This window comes from Patagioenas fasciata, chromosome 28, assembly GCF_037038585.1.
Source record: "Patagioenas fasciata isolate bPatFas1 chromosome 28, bPatFas1.hap1, whole genome shotgun sequence".
In the NCBI taxonomy this organism is placed as follows: Eukaryota; Metazoa; Chordata; class Aves; order Columbiformes; family Columbidae; genus Patagioenas; species Patagioenas fasciata.
This window is the reverse complement of record NC_092547.1, coordinates 5200515-5218176: the sequence shown is the minus strand read 5'-3', so window position 1 is coordinate 5218176 and position 17662 is coordinate 5200515. Positions and strand designations below refer to the sequence as shown.

The window sequence follows — 17662 nt, the reverse complement described above, 5'->3', positions numbered from 1 at the left end:
TTCCCGACTCGACTTTTATTTTTAATTATTTTTTCTGCGTCAGGAAAAAAAAAATAGATATAGAAATATTCAGCTTGTGGACTCAGTGTTAGTTTTGCACGATGCAATTAAGTTGCTTTCCCCCGCAGATTCGAAAGGGGAGGTGAGAGGAAAAGACACTAGTCTGCCTGGAAGGGATGTGATAGTTCCCCATCATTCCAGAAGAGATAATCTCCCATTAAACAAGTACCGGAGCTTTTGTGGAGGCAGAGGAGTGTAGCTGGAGCGCGTATAAAACCTGCGAGATAACCTTGTAGCTGCTGAATTCAATAGCGAGGCGCGTTTTAATTTCAGTCCGGAGATTTGCTTGGAGACGCTGCTGCTGAAAAGAAGAATATTCCAGGATATTGCTTTATTTGCCCTGCGCTCCGAGTGGACTTGATTCACATAACTTTGCATTCATCCATGGGGATGGTTTCACGTCGAGATAAGCGTGAAAGGACAATATTTTATGGGGGTTCACATCGTGTTACGGGATTCTGCAGCAGAGAAAACGTTGTCTTAAACCGTGTCTTTAGTTTTAAGCCGTGTCTCTAGCCTTAAGCCGTGTCTTTGGTTTGCTTTAAGGTGAAGTGTCTCCATCTCTGCTTTGTGCTGTTTAATTCTCAGAGACCAGCAGTCCCTGAGTGAAAGGGGCTGGTATTACAAGCGCTATCTTATATTTTATTTAAGATCCCACCACAACACGGGGAGGGGATCATTCCGTGGGCTGCAGGTTTCCGTGCAAATAAAAGCAACCTTCACCAGCTATGTTTGCCTTTGTGTAACACCAACTGCACCATCCACGACTAATTTAGTGACCTTGCCTGCTCGCATTAAGGTTACAAAAACTGCTGCTACTTATTAGAGCTGCGTGGCTTGGGTAATTTCTGCTCGTTTTGCGGTTCGTCTGTGGTATATCCTGCAAACCTCCCCACTGCCTCTGCTTTTCGGTGCTTCTCTCCATGCTCAGCCCTTCCTTTCCCTCTCCCTCCTTCTCTCTCTGCCTCTTTTTCTCTCCTTCTCCCTTTCTGCATATACATCTGCAGCCAACCCTCCCCTTGGAAGGATCCTCTTTAAAACACTCCACCAAAGTAGCAAAGCCAAGCTTTTTCCCCTCCACACATCGCAGCTCGCTATATTAGCAGAGTAAGTATTTTTTAAATGAGAATAGATAAAGAATGATGAGTAGATATCTATATATATTTTTTCCCGCGGACATAAAAATAACCGTCATTGGAGACCGGTGATTGACAGATAAATTGGGCTCGATAAAGGCCAAAGAAGACATTCCGCTCCTGCAGGAATATTTCCCTTTAAGGGCTCACATAAAACAGGGGACTTAAAACGGAATGGGGAATAAATTCTGGGAGGGAGCGAGTCGATGATTTTTCCCTTCGAATTTGGAAAACCCGGAGTCCCTTCACAACCACCCCCCGTCAGGTTTGGATTTTAAAGCCTTCCCTATTTTTCCAGAGGGAAACCCTATTTCTACCAACAGCGAGGGCAGCCTGGTGCATTCATTCACTTATATTTTTGCCCTGTGGAGTGAGGTGCAGGATTTTCTCCTGGCTGAGCTGAGGGGGTAATTTTGGACGGGTTGGGGGGTGTCTCCTGGCACCATCGCTTCTTGCTTTAACCTCTTTTCTTCTCCTCGCCTTTTCCCATGCAACTTGCTGAGGCAAAATAATATAACTAATGCTAATGGCAGAGGTTCCCGCCGTGTCCGTCCGTGGGACCTGCAGCCTGTGCAGCGCGTCTGGCGCTGCTGAATCACTGGGACCCCCCCCCCCGCCTCCCACGGAGGGACCCCCGGCGCTTTCTCAGCCCACACTTGTTCTTCTTCTTGCTAATTCTGACCATTTCCCCCCAGCCCTAGAAAACCCGAGGGGATGGAGAACCTTGGGGAGCCCAGATATTCCATGTTGAGGTGGGGGGGTGTTTTCTAAAAACAGTAAAAAATCAGGAGAGGTTATTTTTTTGTTAGATATCTATTTTTTATTATTATTTCCGGATAAATCGCCCAACTCCCTTCTCTCAGGCTCCAATGGGCGTGAGCTATTTACCTACCTGTCTTTCCTTACAAAGGAAAGGTTATTCTCTCAAAATGCAGGCGGGTTATCACCGATTTTTTTAACGCTCCCAACTCCTCCAAGCGATTTGGTGCAAAAAAGAGCAAAGTTTCCAGGCGTTAACAAAAAACAAAGCAAAAAGAAAAGGGCAAAACAAGCAGAACAACCATGTGCCCACCACACGTTGTTGCTCCCTCCTGCTACGCGAAATCTCCCTCGTCCTCAGCTACGTGGCTGAAACTCAGTCCTACGGTTTTATTTAATGAACGACACATTTATGAACAATCAAATGATCCTCGTAAAGATTTTATTGAAGGACATAAAAACATCCAGGACTACTCGCCGAATAACGCAGCTTTTCACTGCAAAAGCTCAGGCTTTGCCTTATTTTTTTTTGGGGGGGGGGGGGGGGCGTCCTGCTGCTGTTATTCTTTCCCCCTCCTCTTTGCAAACATACCCCTCGTACTCTATGGTTATCATTTCCCCTCCTGAAAACACTTATTTCTCGAAGCAGGACTGGATGTGCCTGTGCCCCACAGATTCCTCAGCTGCTCAGCAGCCTGGCGATGAGACAGGGCTGCAAAAGATGACAAAAGCTCCCTTTGCTTTTAGCCTAAAAGCTTCCCCCCCCCCCCCCCGCTTCAAGCTCCTTTCTCCAAGTGGGGAACCCACCTCCACTTCTCCCCTCTCTCCCCTTCCCACCGATATTCAATTTAATGTATCCATTAGAGGCGAGAAGCTGCAGAAGCGAAGGACAGAGACAAATTACGTCAAGAAATAGTTCCTTGGACTACCTTCCACAATTACCTTCCACCTTCCTTAGCACCAGGGTAGATCTCCCCCCCCACCCGCGGGTAGAGCATCCCCGGCTTAGGCTCAGCCGAGCCTCCCTCCTCCCCATCTCCGCCCCATCGCCAGCGCATTGAGGATAAACCGGGTGGCGTTATTAAAAAAATAAGAGAGAAGAGAGAGAGAGAGACACACACACACAAAAAAAAAAAAAGGGAAGAAAAAAAAAAGACCTGCGGATTGATCCACGCTATATTTTTGGGTAAATACAATCACGTGAGGGCGGGCAGCCAATGGCACACTGGGAAAGGCTGAAAAAATAATTACCTGCCCTGATTGTTCTATGAGAAGATAAAAAGTACACATACAGTTCATACAATAATCTTATGAATGTAAAAGAGGGGGGAACCATGTCGGCTTCTGGCCCCATAAGCAACTACTATGTTGACTCCTTGATAAGCCACGAGAACGAAGAGCTCTTGGCCTCCAGGTTCCCCAGCTCTGCCTCCCACCCGGCTGCTGCCCGACCGTCAGGATTAGTCCCGGACTGTGCCGACTTTCCATCCTGCAGTTTCGCCCCCAAGCCGGCCGTTTTTACCACCTCCTGGGCTCCCGTCCACTCCCAATCCTCCGTGGGCTACCACCACCCCTACGCGCCCCAGGCACCCGTGGGGGCCGAGCCCAGGTACATGCGGACTTGGCTGGAACCCCTCGCCGGGGCCGTCTCCTTCCCGGCCTTCGCCCCCGGTGCTCGCCCCTACGGCCTCAAGCCCGACGCCTTCCCCGGGCGCCGGGGGGAGTGCGGCCCCGCCGACGGCCGTGGCTACGCGGACTACATGTACGGGGCTCCGGGGGAGCTGAGAGACAGAGCAGCGCAGACAATTCCTTCCCCGGAGTCCGAAGCCATCGCTTCCAGCAAACACAAAGAAGAAAAGCACGAATTAGACCCTAGTAAGTCGAAGTCATTCTTGTTTACGACCCGGGGAGGCATTACGGCTTCCAGGACCCTACTCAATAAAATGAAATTACCTTAGAGAGCCCGACCCTAAAACTCCAGATACGCAGGAAGATCTGGGGGTTTGAGTGAGTCCGCCTCGCAGAGCCGGAGAGCGAATATCTGTACTTTGTTTTGGGCTCTTTAGTCTTTATTTTATGATTATTTTGGTTTCTTTTCCAAGGTTGGGGGCTGGGAGGGGGGGCTGTTGGCTTCTTTGAGCAAATATTCATCACCTTCCACCGGGGGGAATTAACAAAAATATAGAAATAGGAGAGTGCGTGTGTGAGAGGGAGCGAGAGGGGGGTAGGCAGAGGGAGAAGCCTCTTTGCTTTCAAATATTTCCACTTTCAAAGAACAAGGAAGAGTTGTAGCTGCCTGGGAGTGAACGTATTGATGTGGAGTGGCTTTTTTTTAGGGAGGGGAAGGGAATATCTCTGGATAAATGCAGAGGTGTCTCTTTATCTATTTTAAAAATCAATAAAAAGCTCCAGCGGTGCAATTATTCATAAAATGCTCCCAACACGTGGGAATAAATGAAAAGGTGGGTGTCCTGGGTAGGGGGCCGGGGTGGGGGGGTGTGTAAGGGGAGAAGTAAGGGGGAAAATTGGAATTGTAAAGGCATAAACTAAGTGTGTGGAGGTAGCTGGGGGGAAAAGGCAGAGAGCGCAGGACATTGGACCATACACTTGAAGAAACATCTTCTGCAGCCCCAGTGAGAGAGGGAGGGGGGGGAACTAAAAAATAAAGCAAAAGCAATCATCAGGAAAGCTTGAAGATTGTAGGGGCAGGAGTCAGGTAACCGCCACCATCACCCCCAGGTCCAGGGGAGCCTGGAGCCCAGGTCTGCAGAGGGGAGCAGCTCCTGGGGGTGCAGACAGGAGCTCAGTTTACTCTCGGGATTAAAAGAAATAACCCCCCCTCCATTCCAAATGCAGCCCCTCTTCAGCAAAGCATCCGGGAGAGGAAGCTCAGCACCCACGGGGGGGATGCAGGGAGGATGATGATGGTGAGGAGGGAGCAGCTGCCGGGTACCGCACACCCCCGCAGCCGCTCGGCCGTGCCCTGGCTTGGGTGGGACCCCCCCCGGGATGATTTCCGAGCGATCAAACTGGGTGTCAGCATCTTGGGAGCACCTGGGTGCCTCGATATCTCCCTGTCTATCTGGCAAGGCGCTCGCATCTCTATTTATGACAGGCGGGCTGGTGCCAGGCACCCTCGTGATAAAAATAAGGCGAGGAATCAGGGGGGGAAAAGTCTCGGGTTTAAGCAGCCGCCTAAAACGGGTAGAGGGGGGGAAAAACCTTCTCCTAAGGAAGGGAGAGATGGGGTTTGCTCCCCTGACCAAGCGGGATGTGGCAGCAGCGCGGAAGGTCCTTTAGAGTAGGGGGGGGGGACAAAAACCAAGCCAATTTCGGGGAGCCAGTGGGACACCTCGCGTGTCATCCTTCAGATATTGAGAAAACAAACTCGGCTTTGCAGGTCTGGGAAAGCTCTTCTAGGGCGAGTATTGGAGAGGCGAGGTTGTAAAAAGAGTTTATGGGCCTATGAAATGGTGGGAATTTTGACTTTTTATGACTATGTTCTTAGATTACTGCGAGTAGCAGTCATGTGGATAATTATTATTTTAAACCCATCGCTCCAGTTTTATTTACTGAAACTTTTATGTGCGAGCGAGCGGCAAAAGAAAAGGAAATGACCCCTCCAAAATAAACAGATTAAACTCTTCTGAAGGTCACTTAAAATATTTAGGTAAGATCTACTAATTAAACAGGTTTCTCGCTCTAGATGCACCAGAACGTGGAGGGGAGGGGGGGAAGAAAGGCCAGATGTATACACTGATTATTTTTTGCCCCCCAAAACAATATAAAAATCTTCTTTCTCAGACAATCCCGTCGCAAATTGGATTCATGCGCGCTCCACGAGGAAGAAAAGATGTCCTTACACAAAGTATCAGACCCTGGAACTGGAAAAAGAGTTTTTATTCAATATGTACCTTACACGGGACCGGAGGTACGAAGTAGCCAGAGTCCTTAATCTCACTGAACGCCAAGTCAAAATCTGGTTTCAGAACAGGCGAATGAAAATGAAGAAAATGAATAAAGAAAAAACCGATAAGGAACAGCAATAAAGTCCAGTCAATGAGAAACGAGGGTGGAGAGGAGAAAAAAAAAGAGGGAAGAAAATAAAAAAGAGGCTGTTTCGGGGGGTTGAAATGTTGCTGACTTTGAATGTGCGGATGAATGTTTAGCGTTATAGGCAACCACAGCGTTTGGGACACGAGTCTTTTCTAAAATGCAACACAATAAAAGAAAGATGTTCGGGGGGTTTGGTTTCTCTTCCTTTCTTCTTCCTTGGGTTTTGTTTCGTGCTCCTCAGAAAACCAACACAAGAAGTACTTGAATTTTTGTTTTGTTTTGTTTAGTATTTTATTTCATAAATTAAACTGATGCAGTATTTTTATTTTTTACTCCCGCGAGCTCGTGAGTGAATATTTTGTACAAAAAAGAGAGGAAAAAGAGCAAAAAAAAAAAGAGACTGAAGGGAATATGGCTCGATGATGTTCTGTCATGGTGTTGAACGTTTCTGCTGTACTTATTTGTGTATTTTATTCTCGTCTCAGAACCGTTCTGTAATATTGTTATGTTCGCTATTGTAGAGCAGCTCTATGTAAATATATATAACGTCACGGGAACAAGAAAAAAGAACAAAAAATATCAGTATGTAGGTGTCTTTTTATTCCAAGTGAAGCCCCCGGGGCTTTGCCAGGCGGTGCCGGTACCGGTGCCTCGGGGGGGGACCCCGAGCATCCCCCCCAGAGCAGTGCGGAGCAGAGATTTCTGCTTCCTTCCCCAGCACTTTTCTATTGCAGAGCACCATAATAAAAAGGCGCTGAGGTAAGGGTTATATACGCCATCAATTTTGAGATTGGGATAATTAATTGTACTAATTTATGACCCCGGGCAATCGAAGGATATGTAAAAAGACTAAATATGGATGCTGGGAATAGAGGAGCTGGCAAAGGCATCCGCTCTCTGCCATCCGCTTCTGCTTTAGCCGAGCCTTGCCAAAAACCTCGGAGGGTTGCTGGAAGTGCTGCTTCTCGCAAGACAGCCCAGGAGAAGGGGAAAAATTGTAAATTAACAGAAAATATGTCTGGGGTGGAGAAGAGCCAGGGGGAAGAAAGAGAATAAAGAAAGCAATGTGTGGTGGCGATGCGGCAGCCTGCACATTTTCGGGCTAAAAGGTACAAAAATAAAAAGGAGACACCCCCCCCAGCTTCCTTCGCACTACACGGGGGAGATTGAGGGATAAAATAGCAAAGCAAAGCAAGCTGGGGGTGCGGCGGGTTGTGTGAAGGCGAGAAAGTCGCTGCCCACAGCGCCTGGAGCCGCGTTGGGCAGCGGCTCCTTCCCGGGGCGCTGAATGAGCAACGAGAGGCAGGAGATTGTCTGAAAAACGAGCAGCGAGGGATGTTTAATCATAAAAACTTGTTATAGGTCCCTTTCTTTAATGAAATGAGTGGAGCAGCGTTTTAATCTTGCTAATCAAAACCAGAGCAGGCGAGCGAGATACGTTTGTCGCCCTCGTCCCGGTTCCTCCGGAATAAAAAAAACCCAAGAAATCTGGAAGCGATTACTTCTGCTGATCTCATAAAATATTGCTCTTTAATATTTCTTGCTGAAGCATTTGGAGGGTTCTTTTCCTTGCCCTGATTTGTGTCCTCGCTTTTCAAGAGGGGTCTATTTTTGTCACCGGAGGGGGACAGGCGCACCGCGATCTATCGGCGGAGACATCCCTGGAGCGGGGGACGCTAAGAAACCCCTTTTACAATCCCCGTTTTGTGCTGGGGCTGTTCGGAAAATAACAAACCAACCCAAAACAAACACAACCGTATCGGGCGCGGTGGAATGGTCAGGTTAGAAAACATCTTAGCAGAGAGAAAGATTTATGGACCAAAAAGAAAGAAGAAGAAGGAGGAAATCGTTCCATCTAAGTCATGTCAATTCATTTTTTTAAAAAAATTATTATTATTACTGTTATTATGATTTTCCCTCCCGTCTGTTCTCTCCCTCTGTCCATCCCGCCTCAAATAAAGAATAAAATCCCGCAGGGGCGGGAAGCGGCTCGGCCACCTCCGCAAGAGGGGAGAAAACACCCTCGTTTTCTCATTATTAATTAAAGGGGGGGGGGATGATTAAAAATCATCATTTGGACAGGACTTTGGCGGCAGTTTCGGACCCGGCTCTCTGGAGGGGCTTGTCAGGAGCGTTTAGCGATGTTGAAAAGCCGTGATGTATGGAAGTTCATTTTGGCCCCCCTTTCATTCCGAGCGGATCTCATTTCCAGTGCGACCACAGGCTGCTCCCTCCTCCTGCCCCCCCCCTCCTCTCCCCAGTCCCCCCCTCCCACCTCCATCCCCTTTCCCCCCCCTTCTTGCAGCCAGACCCCCCCCGAGGCGGCGGGCAGCGCAGGAGATGCCCCTTTGTCTGCACCGAGCTGCTGGTTGGGCTTTTCTTTTGTTGGTGGTGGGTTGGGTTGGGTTAAAATCCTGCCGCAGTTTTAGTTCATGTGCAAGGCCCCCGTATCCTCAACCCCCCCCCACTCCGCCCTGTCCCCCGGTGAAGGGTTACACCAGTTATAAAATGCCATTTGGCCCTGCTGGGAGGCTGCGCTGGTGCGACTCAGCCATTGAATTTCTCCTCCACAGCAGCCAAAGGAGACAAAAAAATAGGCAAAAAAAAAAAAAACCCCAAAACACCCCAGTGTGGCTCAAAATAAATAATAAGAATTTAAATATATATATATATAGTTGCGGTTCGCACCCTGTGGCCAGCGTTTCCCGGGACTAATGTATCAAAATGCTCCAATCTCGGCATTTTTTGACATATGGCGCGTGTGTGCAGACGCATACTGATACAGCTATTGTGTGCCGGCGCTTGTGAACATGCACATGTATTTCTGCCTGGGGAGAGATGCGCTTGGAGAGCAAATCTATATCCATAGGCATGTATATAAGGTTCTGGGGGTGTTTTTTTTTGTGGGGTGGGGGGTGTGTGTGTGCCTGGTTTCAAATCTACCCTTTTGTAAAGCACACAAAACCGACAGGACCCTACAGCTGGCCATAGGTACATTTCCGCAGCCAAAAAAATGCCACTTTTACAACTCTGTTTGTCTCCCTGCTATGCGGGGCTGAATAGGAGCGAACAAAACAGGACCCTAGATCTGGCTAGACGTCTGGCTTTAATTGCTTTATGGTTTAAATAAGGTGGGTGCTCTTCTCTTTGAAACCGGATTATTGGAATGTTTTGTCTACAAGCTACAAACAACAGACCCCCCTCGGACCAGGGGAGCTTAAAAAAAAGGGGGAAAAAGAAGAAAATCAAACCCCAACTCGAAGCTAAAACTGATAAAAGCGGGGAGGTGGAGGGGGGGGGTGGCACATCTGGTGGGTTTGTTTGGTTCTGCGTGCGTGTGTTGCTTTTTTATTGTGATTTTTTATGGGTGGGAAAAGGGGGAAATAGAGGGGGGGGATAAAAAGGGGGGGAACGGCTTTTTCCAGAGATTCTTGGTGTTTATAGAGGGGTGGTCGCTGCTGTAGGGTCCCCCCGTCCGTCCCCCCCCATACCGGGGTTATCGGTTCTAACGCATCGCCCGGTACCCCCCCCCCCAATCCCCACCCCCCCGCCCGCCGCGCTGCGCCCCTGCGCGGCCGCGAGATGGCGCTGTTGCCCAATGAGAGCGCGCCCGGGAGCGCCCCGCGGATCCCCCGCACCCGCGGAAGCGGCTCCGCATCCCGGCGTGGAAAAGTGGGGGGGGGACAAACAGACGCGGAGCTGCCTGGCTTCACCCCCTTCACCCCATGCTGAAAACCCCCATCAATCGCTTATTTTTAAAGTATATTTTCTTCCTTTCTTTTGATTTTGTTTTTCCGCGGGGAGCGCGTAAATGCATAAAAATGCACAGAAAAATCGCCTGTTTTGAAGTGGTTGCGTTCGCTTTTTTTTTGTTCTTTCTCTTTATTTCCGCACATCGCGTCTCCAAATCTCATTTTGGGGTGGGGAAGGAGGGAATGACATTTTTCAGTGAAGGTCAGGGCAAAGCGGGGGGGGGGGGGAATAAATCCGGGGGGGTGCAATGAAACACCTCAAAGTACAATACACACCGATACAGCTCCATGCACACATCACCCCCGCATCACCCAGCCCCACATCTACACCCGGCCAAGACACTAAAGACAAAGAGCAGCACTTCGCCCAGACACCAAATGTCAAGATATTTTCCTTAAAAATAATAACAATAAAATAAACAGGCAATTGTATACATCTTATTTCATGAAATCTAAGAGGGGATGGTGGCTCCGTCCTTTCCCAGCCACTGAAAACCAACATTACCCAGCCTAAATATTCGGAAAGACTCGCTGCACCTTTGCTCGCTGCATCCAGGGATAACGACTGGAAAAACGCAAGCATCTCATCCCAAATCCCAGCCCGAAGCGCCCACATCTGACAACTTCATTGCTTATTTCACTCTTTTCCACTTTAATTTGCGCGGCCGCCTTTATTGCATGCGTAGGCTTTTGAAAATAGAAATGTTATTGATTAGAGGATTAAAATGATCACCTCGACTATGAGCTGTTAATTAAGGAGCTTCTGTCCCTAGTTGCTCTTTTCTTCTGTTTTTGGGGGGGTGTTTCCCTAGGGAAAGGGGGATGTGGGGGGTGAGGTGGGTGAGCTCTGTAAAAGCGAACATGGTTATCGCGCCGTCCTTGAGATTATTGGGGTATGAGGGCTATTTCTTCGTAGCTTGAGTTTCTCAAAACATCACTGTTTTCCTGCATAGTTCATTGTCTGCTCACGGGGAGGAAAAACCCACCGCACTACATGGAAAAATACACCCAGCACGTATGAAAATCTAATAAAGGTGGCTATACTGGGTCTTTTGCTCTTCTTGGGAAGGCGTCTGCAAAAAGAATAACAATAATAGCGTTGCAACCTCAGCAGAGGTTTGAACCACCCCATGCCTCCAAAAAACCGAGAATGTGACCTTTACTGGGCAGAAAAACACACCTCAAAACAGCTTGGAATGGTATTTTGCTCCCTCCACACTTGAAGCCGGTCGGAGTCACCCGGGTCTCTTCTGAAAATAATTACACTGCCTATTTTTTCCTTTGGTGGAAGAACATGAGGGAAAGATTTGAAGGTCTGTGGACTCCTGAGGGCAACGCGGGGACTGCGAATAACACAATGTCATGAAGTGGCTCTGACAATTTTTTTGCGGCTCTACAGAAAGGAATCACTGCCAAAGTGTCGCTGTCGTGTGTCCTTCCCACCCCCCCCCCCCCCATCCCCACCCCCTCTTTTCGTGAAAAATTAACACGAATCCTGATGATTTTTCTGTGTGGCCGTTTTTTAATGAGCTCAGTTCCTTCGTGCGGTCGTAAAAATGAAGTGTCCGAAGTGAAAGGTTCCAGCGAGCGCAAGAAAACATGGGGGCGAGGGGCACAAACACCACTTGCAATAGGAGAAAAAGCGGGGGGAATCACTATGTTGAGCAGCAAAACAACAGGAAAAAGGAGCTCGCTGGTTATTTTTCACACGCATAAAAGCGGGGGGGCACACACTTTCTGTCTCACTTCGCCTCTTTTTCACCCAAAGTAGCAATAATCTACTTCATTCCCTTGGAAAGGCGCTTCCCTGTTATTCCCAGCCGGGGATTTTCAGTGGTTGGTTTGAAAGGAAGCAAAGGGGGGGTCAGGGGGGGGATAAATAACTCCCCATAATTTTCTGCCTTTATTTTCTTTAAAGAAGGACAGCAAGGAGCAGCCAATCAATAGGGAGACGCTTCCCTCGCCCGCTCGCTCCCGTTTTTGCTTTTGTTTGTTTGCTCCCCAACCATCACAATAACAACAACACGCACACCCCCCCAAAATGAAGAAAAAATCATAATAACCAAAAAAAAAAGGAGCAAATCCGTGCTCAGCGACTCCAACCACACCAGAACCCCCCCCCCTTTCTCTTTCTGCACCCCCCCCCCCTTTAGGTGGGACCAAACCCACCCTCCCAAACCCCAACACAATAACAACAACAAGAACAACACCAGGGACACCCCCAACCATCCTCCCTGGCAAACGGGTGACCCCATGAGCGGGGGGGGGACACACGATGCTGAGCATTAGAAGAAGCTCACCCCGTTTTGTTCTTTTTTTTTGGGGGGGGGGGGTGACAAGGGGGGGCTGCTTGGGCTCGCTTTACCTGTTGAGGTTACCTAGGCTGACCTCCCAGCGCATGTATTTGCTGCCATCAGTGAAGAGGCTGCTGCTGGGAAAAAAAGAGGCAAAAAAGAAGGGGGGGTGTGTGTGTGGGGGGGTGTTGTTGGATATTAATGCGCACCTTCACCCTCCTCCACTCATTAGGTGTGGGCCCCCCCCGCCGCTTTCCGGAGGGTTGTGTGTGTCCCCCGCCCCGGCATCCACCACCTTTCCTTCATCCACCCCCCCCCCCCCCCAAACCAAAATAAAGCGCCCCAAAACGCAGTGATTTGGCTGGCAGGGCTGAGCGTGGCGGAGGGATGTGAACACATCGCGTGTGCGGGCAGGGAGAGGAGGGAAAAAAAAAGAGAAGAAGAGAGGAAAAAAAAAAAGCCACACCACCGGGATTTTGAGGAATTTGCCTGTGGTGTTAAAGGGAAGGAGCAGAGTTACAGAGAAACTGAGAGAGAGAGCTCTACCTACCGACAGATTACAAGAGAAGTCAAGAGCACCGAGAACCCACCGTGCAGACACACAGAGGCACCATGAAACGCCTTTGAGATCGCATTAAAAAAATAAAAGAGCCACTCAAAAGCGGGACTTGAGACAGTCCAGGGACAATCTCGCACTAAGCCAGAATTAAACCGTCTTTTTTTTTTTCCTTTTTTTTTTTTTTTGGTCCTTTTTTTTTTTTTTTTTGCATGCGAGGGTCATGAGTTCCTACTTTGTAAATCCTCTCTTTTCCAAGTACAAAGGCGGTGAATCGCTGGAGCCAACTTACTACGACTGCAGATTTCCACAAAGTGTTAGCAGGAGCCATGCTCTGGTGTATGGTCCGGGCACCACTGCTCCCACCTTCCAGCACCCTTCACACCACGTCCAAGAGTTTTTCCACCACGGAACCTCCAGCATCTCCAACTCTGGATACCAGCAAAACCCATGCGCCTTGGCGTGTCACGGAGACGCTTCTAAATTCTATGGATATGAAGCTCTACCGAGGCAATCGCTTTATGGTGCTCAGCAAGAGACGACTGTTGTACAATATCCTGACTGTAAATCGTCTTCCAACAGTAACTCTAGCGAGGGACAAGGGCATTTAAATCAAAATTCGTCTCCCAGTCTCATGTTCCCATGGATGAGACCTCACGGTTAGGACCTTTTTTTCCTCCTCCTTAAATGTTTTCCTCTATTTTTTTCTCTCTTTCTCTCTCTCTCTCTCCTCTCTCTGTCTGTCTGTCTATCTATATATATATGTATGCATATACAAGCACAAACAGATCTATAAACATGCACATACACACATATGCATACATATATATATGTAAAGATATAAATATGAGGGGCGTAGATGTGAAATATGAAAGGAATGAGCAGTTTTGTGCTAATGTTTCTTCTTTTTAGGAAGACCTTTGAAAGCAAACAAGCCAGCAGTTACTAGAGAGCCAGCAAGGTGATTCCCTGCAAAAGGCTTAAATCACAATAAAGTAAAACTTGGGTTTTATTGCTTGCCTTGAGGATAGGCAATAAGATACAGCTCCCACGAGGTTATTTGCATGTTGATAATACACCGCTCTTTAAAATGTCATATAGCCCTTCATAACCGCTTGGAGACGAAGCCTGAAAGGTGGGAACTTGTCTAAGTATTACTAAGACTTTACATCGGTTTCTTAAAGCCTAGAGATAAAAGTTGAGGCAGAAAAGGAAACTTAGAGCTCTGGGGTGGGGTGGAGAACAGTTTGCTGTCCTGGCTTGAAAAAAAAGGGGGTGGGCAATTCCAAATAATTTGGGCTGAATGGAACTTTGCTCCTGCGAAGTCCAGATAATTGCACAGAAAGCGAAATACTTCAAAGTACAAGTTTCCCCCACCTAAGGAGCAAGGTTGTCTAGAAGCCTTGTTAATTCAAAACATGTGAAGGTTAGTGGTGATTTTAAGGACAATCAGAGCCCTCAAGTTTCCCCCCTCATCCCCACCAAAATTTAACAACAACAGGAAAATAAATAGAAAGCAAATAGAAAGGAGTTGTGGCTGATGCAGGGAGGATGTGGCCCAGAGGCTGGGAGATAGGCGCAGAGGAAAACACGCTATTTATCTAAGCTTTGACCTAGAGCTGGGCTCAAGGATGCAATCATTTCAAACTGGAGCTTTTTTTCACCATGATTTTTCTTGCAAACAGCTTGTTTTTCTCATTAAGGACCGTGCAGAAGGAAGTGCAGGGGCTCAGCTGCTCAGTCCTTTTTCTCCCTCTTTTTTGCCTATTGCTGCAAACGTCCATCTCGACTGGTTTTAAATCTAATTCCTGTGTTTGCACAGGCGAATATGCACCCCTCTGTGTGCTTCACACAGACCTGACCGAAACGAGAGGGGGGTGAATGGGAAATGCAGCTACAATATTCAGCGTAAATATCAGCAAAGAGGAGAACCCCGAGTCTGTATTTTGGGGATGAACGTTTGGAAAAGGCAGCAGGAGTTGGGCATTTAGAGAAGAAGAAAGAGAGAGAGGAAGAGAGAGAAAGAGAGAAGGAAAGAGAGGAAGAAAGAGAAAGAGAAAGGGAGAAAGGGAGAAAGGGAGAAAGAGAAAGGGAGAAAGAAAAGGGAGAAAGAAAAGGGAGAAAGGAAGAAAAAAGGAATGGGGAGAAGGAGAAAGGCTGGAGAGGTTTTGATGGTGCACAATGCACCTTTCCTAGGAAAACAGCTATCATTTTTGAATAAAACGGAGCTGCCCACCAGGATCCAGCAGCCAGAATCACCTTTGAGGAGACTGGAAAGGTCTCTTTTGTGAATGAGCTTGACACCCACCTCCCTGCACCCAGCCAGGCAGGCAGAGCTGAGCACTCCCCACCACTGCCCACCAGGATTAACACCCACACCAGCCCTCTAATTATTAATAACAACCCAGCGACTTCCCTTTAGTGCCTTTAATACCCCAAAATCCGAGGGGGGCTTATTTTTGGGGGGGGGAGGGCGAGCAGTTTCTTTAGGAAAACCAAGGCGAGGGGGGCTCGGGGTGGGGTGGGGGAGTTTCGAAATGGGGAGAATTAAGAAGTTATTTGATGTTTGTGTCCTACAGCTCCCGGAAGACGCAGTGGCAGACAGACTTACAGCCGGTACCAGACCCTGGAGTTAGAAAAGGAGTTCCTCTTCAACCCGTATTTGACACGGAAGCGGCGGATTGAGGTCTCTCACGCCCTGGGACTGACCGAGAGACAAGTGAAGATCTGGTTCCAGAACAGGAGGATGAAGTGGAAAAAAGAAAACAACAAAGATAAGCTGCCGGGGGCCAGGGACGAGGAGAAAACGGAAGAAGAAGGGAATGAAGAAGAGGAAAAAGAAGAGGAGGAAAAAGAAGAAAGCAAGGACTGAGTTCTCAGCCCCTTGAAGTCTCGTTTTATGGCAGATGATAAATCGAGATGTTTACGACGGTCATTTGCTTTTATAGAGTATAGAATGGAGAGGCTCACACAGCAGTAACTACCTGTCAAACAGTTGTAGCCTTTTTTATTGTCATAGAAACTTCCCCTACTCTTTTTTTTTTTTTTTAACTTTTTTCTTTTTAATAGCTGCGTTTTTTAGCTCAATAAATACATAGTTGGCTCGACTGCGAGAGTGGGGGGACCAAACACAATGTAAAGTGAAATAATCCAGCAAAGCAAAGCCACCCCCCGAGCCCCAGCAGTGCTAAGCCAAGCCTGCAAGCGAATGTCACTGCCCGTCCCTGCTCCCGCCTGCGAAGCTGCGCACAACCACGGGGGCAAAATATGTATTTGTGGCACCAGCTTTGCCTTGGCCTCTTGATTTTTGGTCTCTTTTGAAGCTCGGGTTTTGCCTCTCCCCCACTGCCCCCCCGGGGGAAAGCCGAGGGTGCTTCCTTTAGCTTGTTTGTGTAGTGTCTGTCTGTCTATCTGTGGAGATCTCCATTCCCACCAGCCATTTATCACCCCCCCCGGAGGGGCCCGAACTGCAGCCCCTGCCAGATAAGAAGAGGAGCTTGGAGGGTGAGCATACCTGGGAGCACCCAAACACACCCCCAAACCCTCCCCATTCCTATAGGTCTGGGGCTTGTATATACCTTGATAGGCCAAAAAACATAAAGAAAATTTTAAAAAGGCAAAAAAAAGCAACCCAAACCCTTCCTCATTTCTATAGGCGCTGTTTACTCTTTGCTTGTGTGAGCACTCGAAATTCTTCATGTACTACCTAAAGGGAAAACCTGCAATAATTAGCAAACCTATTAGCAACAAGGGGCTTATGTATTGGAAATTTTACTTGGTGAGGATTTATTGAAGAGAAAGCGCTGTGTTTTTGCCCTGATGCGAGCTACTAAGTAGCAGAAAAATAACAATAAAGAATACAAAGAGAACCCCACCAACACCACCAACCAACCTTGTATTGTACTTTATCACTACCTATAGAAGGAGTCATGCTTTGAAAGTATTTGTAATGCGGTTTTATTGTCGTTCGTTGCTGCTTATTTTCTTGGAAAATTAAAAAAAAAATCATTAAAAAAAATAATCCCAACAACTGAAACTGCCTAGTTGAGAACGCACAGTATTGTATTATTTTATTGTGCTTATAAAGTAGTGTAGAACTAAATTGCACTGAATGTATAGTTATCTATTTGTCTTGACTTATCTGTTAATGCAACATGCTCGAAACGAATAAAGGAAATCGTCATTTGTTTTATGTAAAAACATAGTTCTGCGTGTTCAAACTCTGAATGTAGCAATTACCGCCCGAAAAAGTAAAAAATGAAAAAAAATAGCAACCCACATCTCTGGACGCCGTGGATTTGTATTGTATACGTGAGACATGACGTAAATAATAATAATTATAATAATAATAATAAAAATAAAGGATTTTAAAAGGACTGCGCTGCCTGCGGTGCTGTGTCTCTATTGCCAACCGCCCACGCGTGTCCGTCGCTCAGAGTGGGCTCGTCCAGCCTTGGAACGCCGCAAAACCCAAAGCTCCTCTTGTTTTGTTGGGGGGGAATGGGAAGATTTGGCTCCAGCAGCGGAGGTGACTTGGGCAAGGGGGGGTGATCTCCCCCTCCTGCATCCCTGGCATTTCACTGCTACGATGGCAAAATGCTCATTAAAAATGCCAACGGGGCTGCTAATTGTCCGCCTGAAGCTGTGGGTCCGCCAAAATAACATAAAATATAATATAAATAAAATAAGGTATTGCAATGTCTCCAGCATTAAGTCTTTGCGGTGGGAAAGGTTTCTTCGTGGGGTGGGATGAAGTGCATCAAGGTTGGGTTTTCGCTTCCCCCAGCTGGGAAATGGCATTTGAAGGAGCTGGTTTTGTACCCTGCTCTGGGGTTCAGTGAAACCCTTTGCTTGCTCGGCTTGGGCAGGAGACGCCGATTTTCTCCTATTTCTGGGTGTTCTGGGTGAGAAATTGGGGGGCTGAGGTGGTGTGGAACCTGCCCGGCTCTGGGCACCAGGCGGGCTCGGGACGGTGCGTTTTCCTATAGAAAAACACCACAAAGCGCGTTATTTATTTAGATTATTTCTGTTCCCTCGGGCGCCAAGTCC

General features: G+C 47.8%; 2 protein-coding genes and 1 long non-coding RNA gene across 3 annotated transcripts; 2 read left to right on the top strand and 1 right to left on the bottom strand.

The window, feature by feature from the left end:
* The first annotated feature begins 3109 nt into the window (after positions 1-3109).
* Positions 3110-6199, top strand: HOXC9 (homeobox C9). Its single transcript, XM_065858925.2, has 2 exons — positions 3110-3830; positions 5760-6199. Exons 1-2 carry the CDS (start codon positions 3266-3268, stop codon positions 6002-6004), a joined length of 810 nt encoding a protein of 269 aa, XP_065714997.1. The 5' UTR covers positions 3110-3265; the 3' UTR covers positions 6005-6199.
* Positions 6200-9873: 3674 nt separating this feature from the next.
* LOC139825786 (uncharacterized) lies at positions 9874-12192 on the bottom strand. The gene is made up of 3 exons (XR_011735985.1): positions 12129-12192; positions 10944-11106; positions 9874-10836 (listed from the first exon to the last, which is right to left on the bottom strand). It is a non-coding gene; the product is annotated as an uncharacterized lncRNA (long non-coding RNA).
* Positions 12193-12484: 292 nt separating this feature from the next.
* HOXC8 (homeobox C8) lies at positions 12485-16989 on the top strand. The gene is made up of 2 exons (XM_065858914.2): positions 12485-13272; positions 15193-16989. Exons 1-2 carry the CDS (start codon positions 12837-12839, stop codon positions 15483-15485), a joined length of 729 nt encoding a protein of 242 aa, XP_065714986.1. The 5' UTR covers positions 12485-12836; the 3' UTR covers positions 15486-16989.
* Positions 16990-17662: the final 673 nt, after the last annotated feature.

Excerpts from the sequence above, each read along its gene's own strand:
- HOXC8 (XM_065858914.2), top strand. The coding sequence starts at position 12,837 with ATGAGTTCCTACTTTGTAAATCCTCTCTTTTCCAAGTACAAAGGCGGT. Across the intron at positions 13,273-15,192 it reads CCCATGGATGAGACCTCACG|CTCCCGGAAGACGCAGTGGC; the intron begins GTTAGGACCTTT and ends TGTGTCCTACAG.
- HOXC9 (XM_065858925.2), top strand. The coding sequence starts at position 3,266 with ATGAATGTAAAAGAGGGGGGAACCATGTCGGCTTCTGGCCCCATAAGC. Across the intron at positions 3,831-5,759 it reads AAAGCACGAATTAGACCCTA|ACAATCCCGTCGCAAATTGG; the intron begins GTAAGTCGAAGT and ends CTTCTTTCTCAG.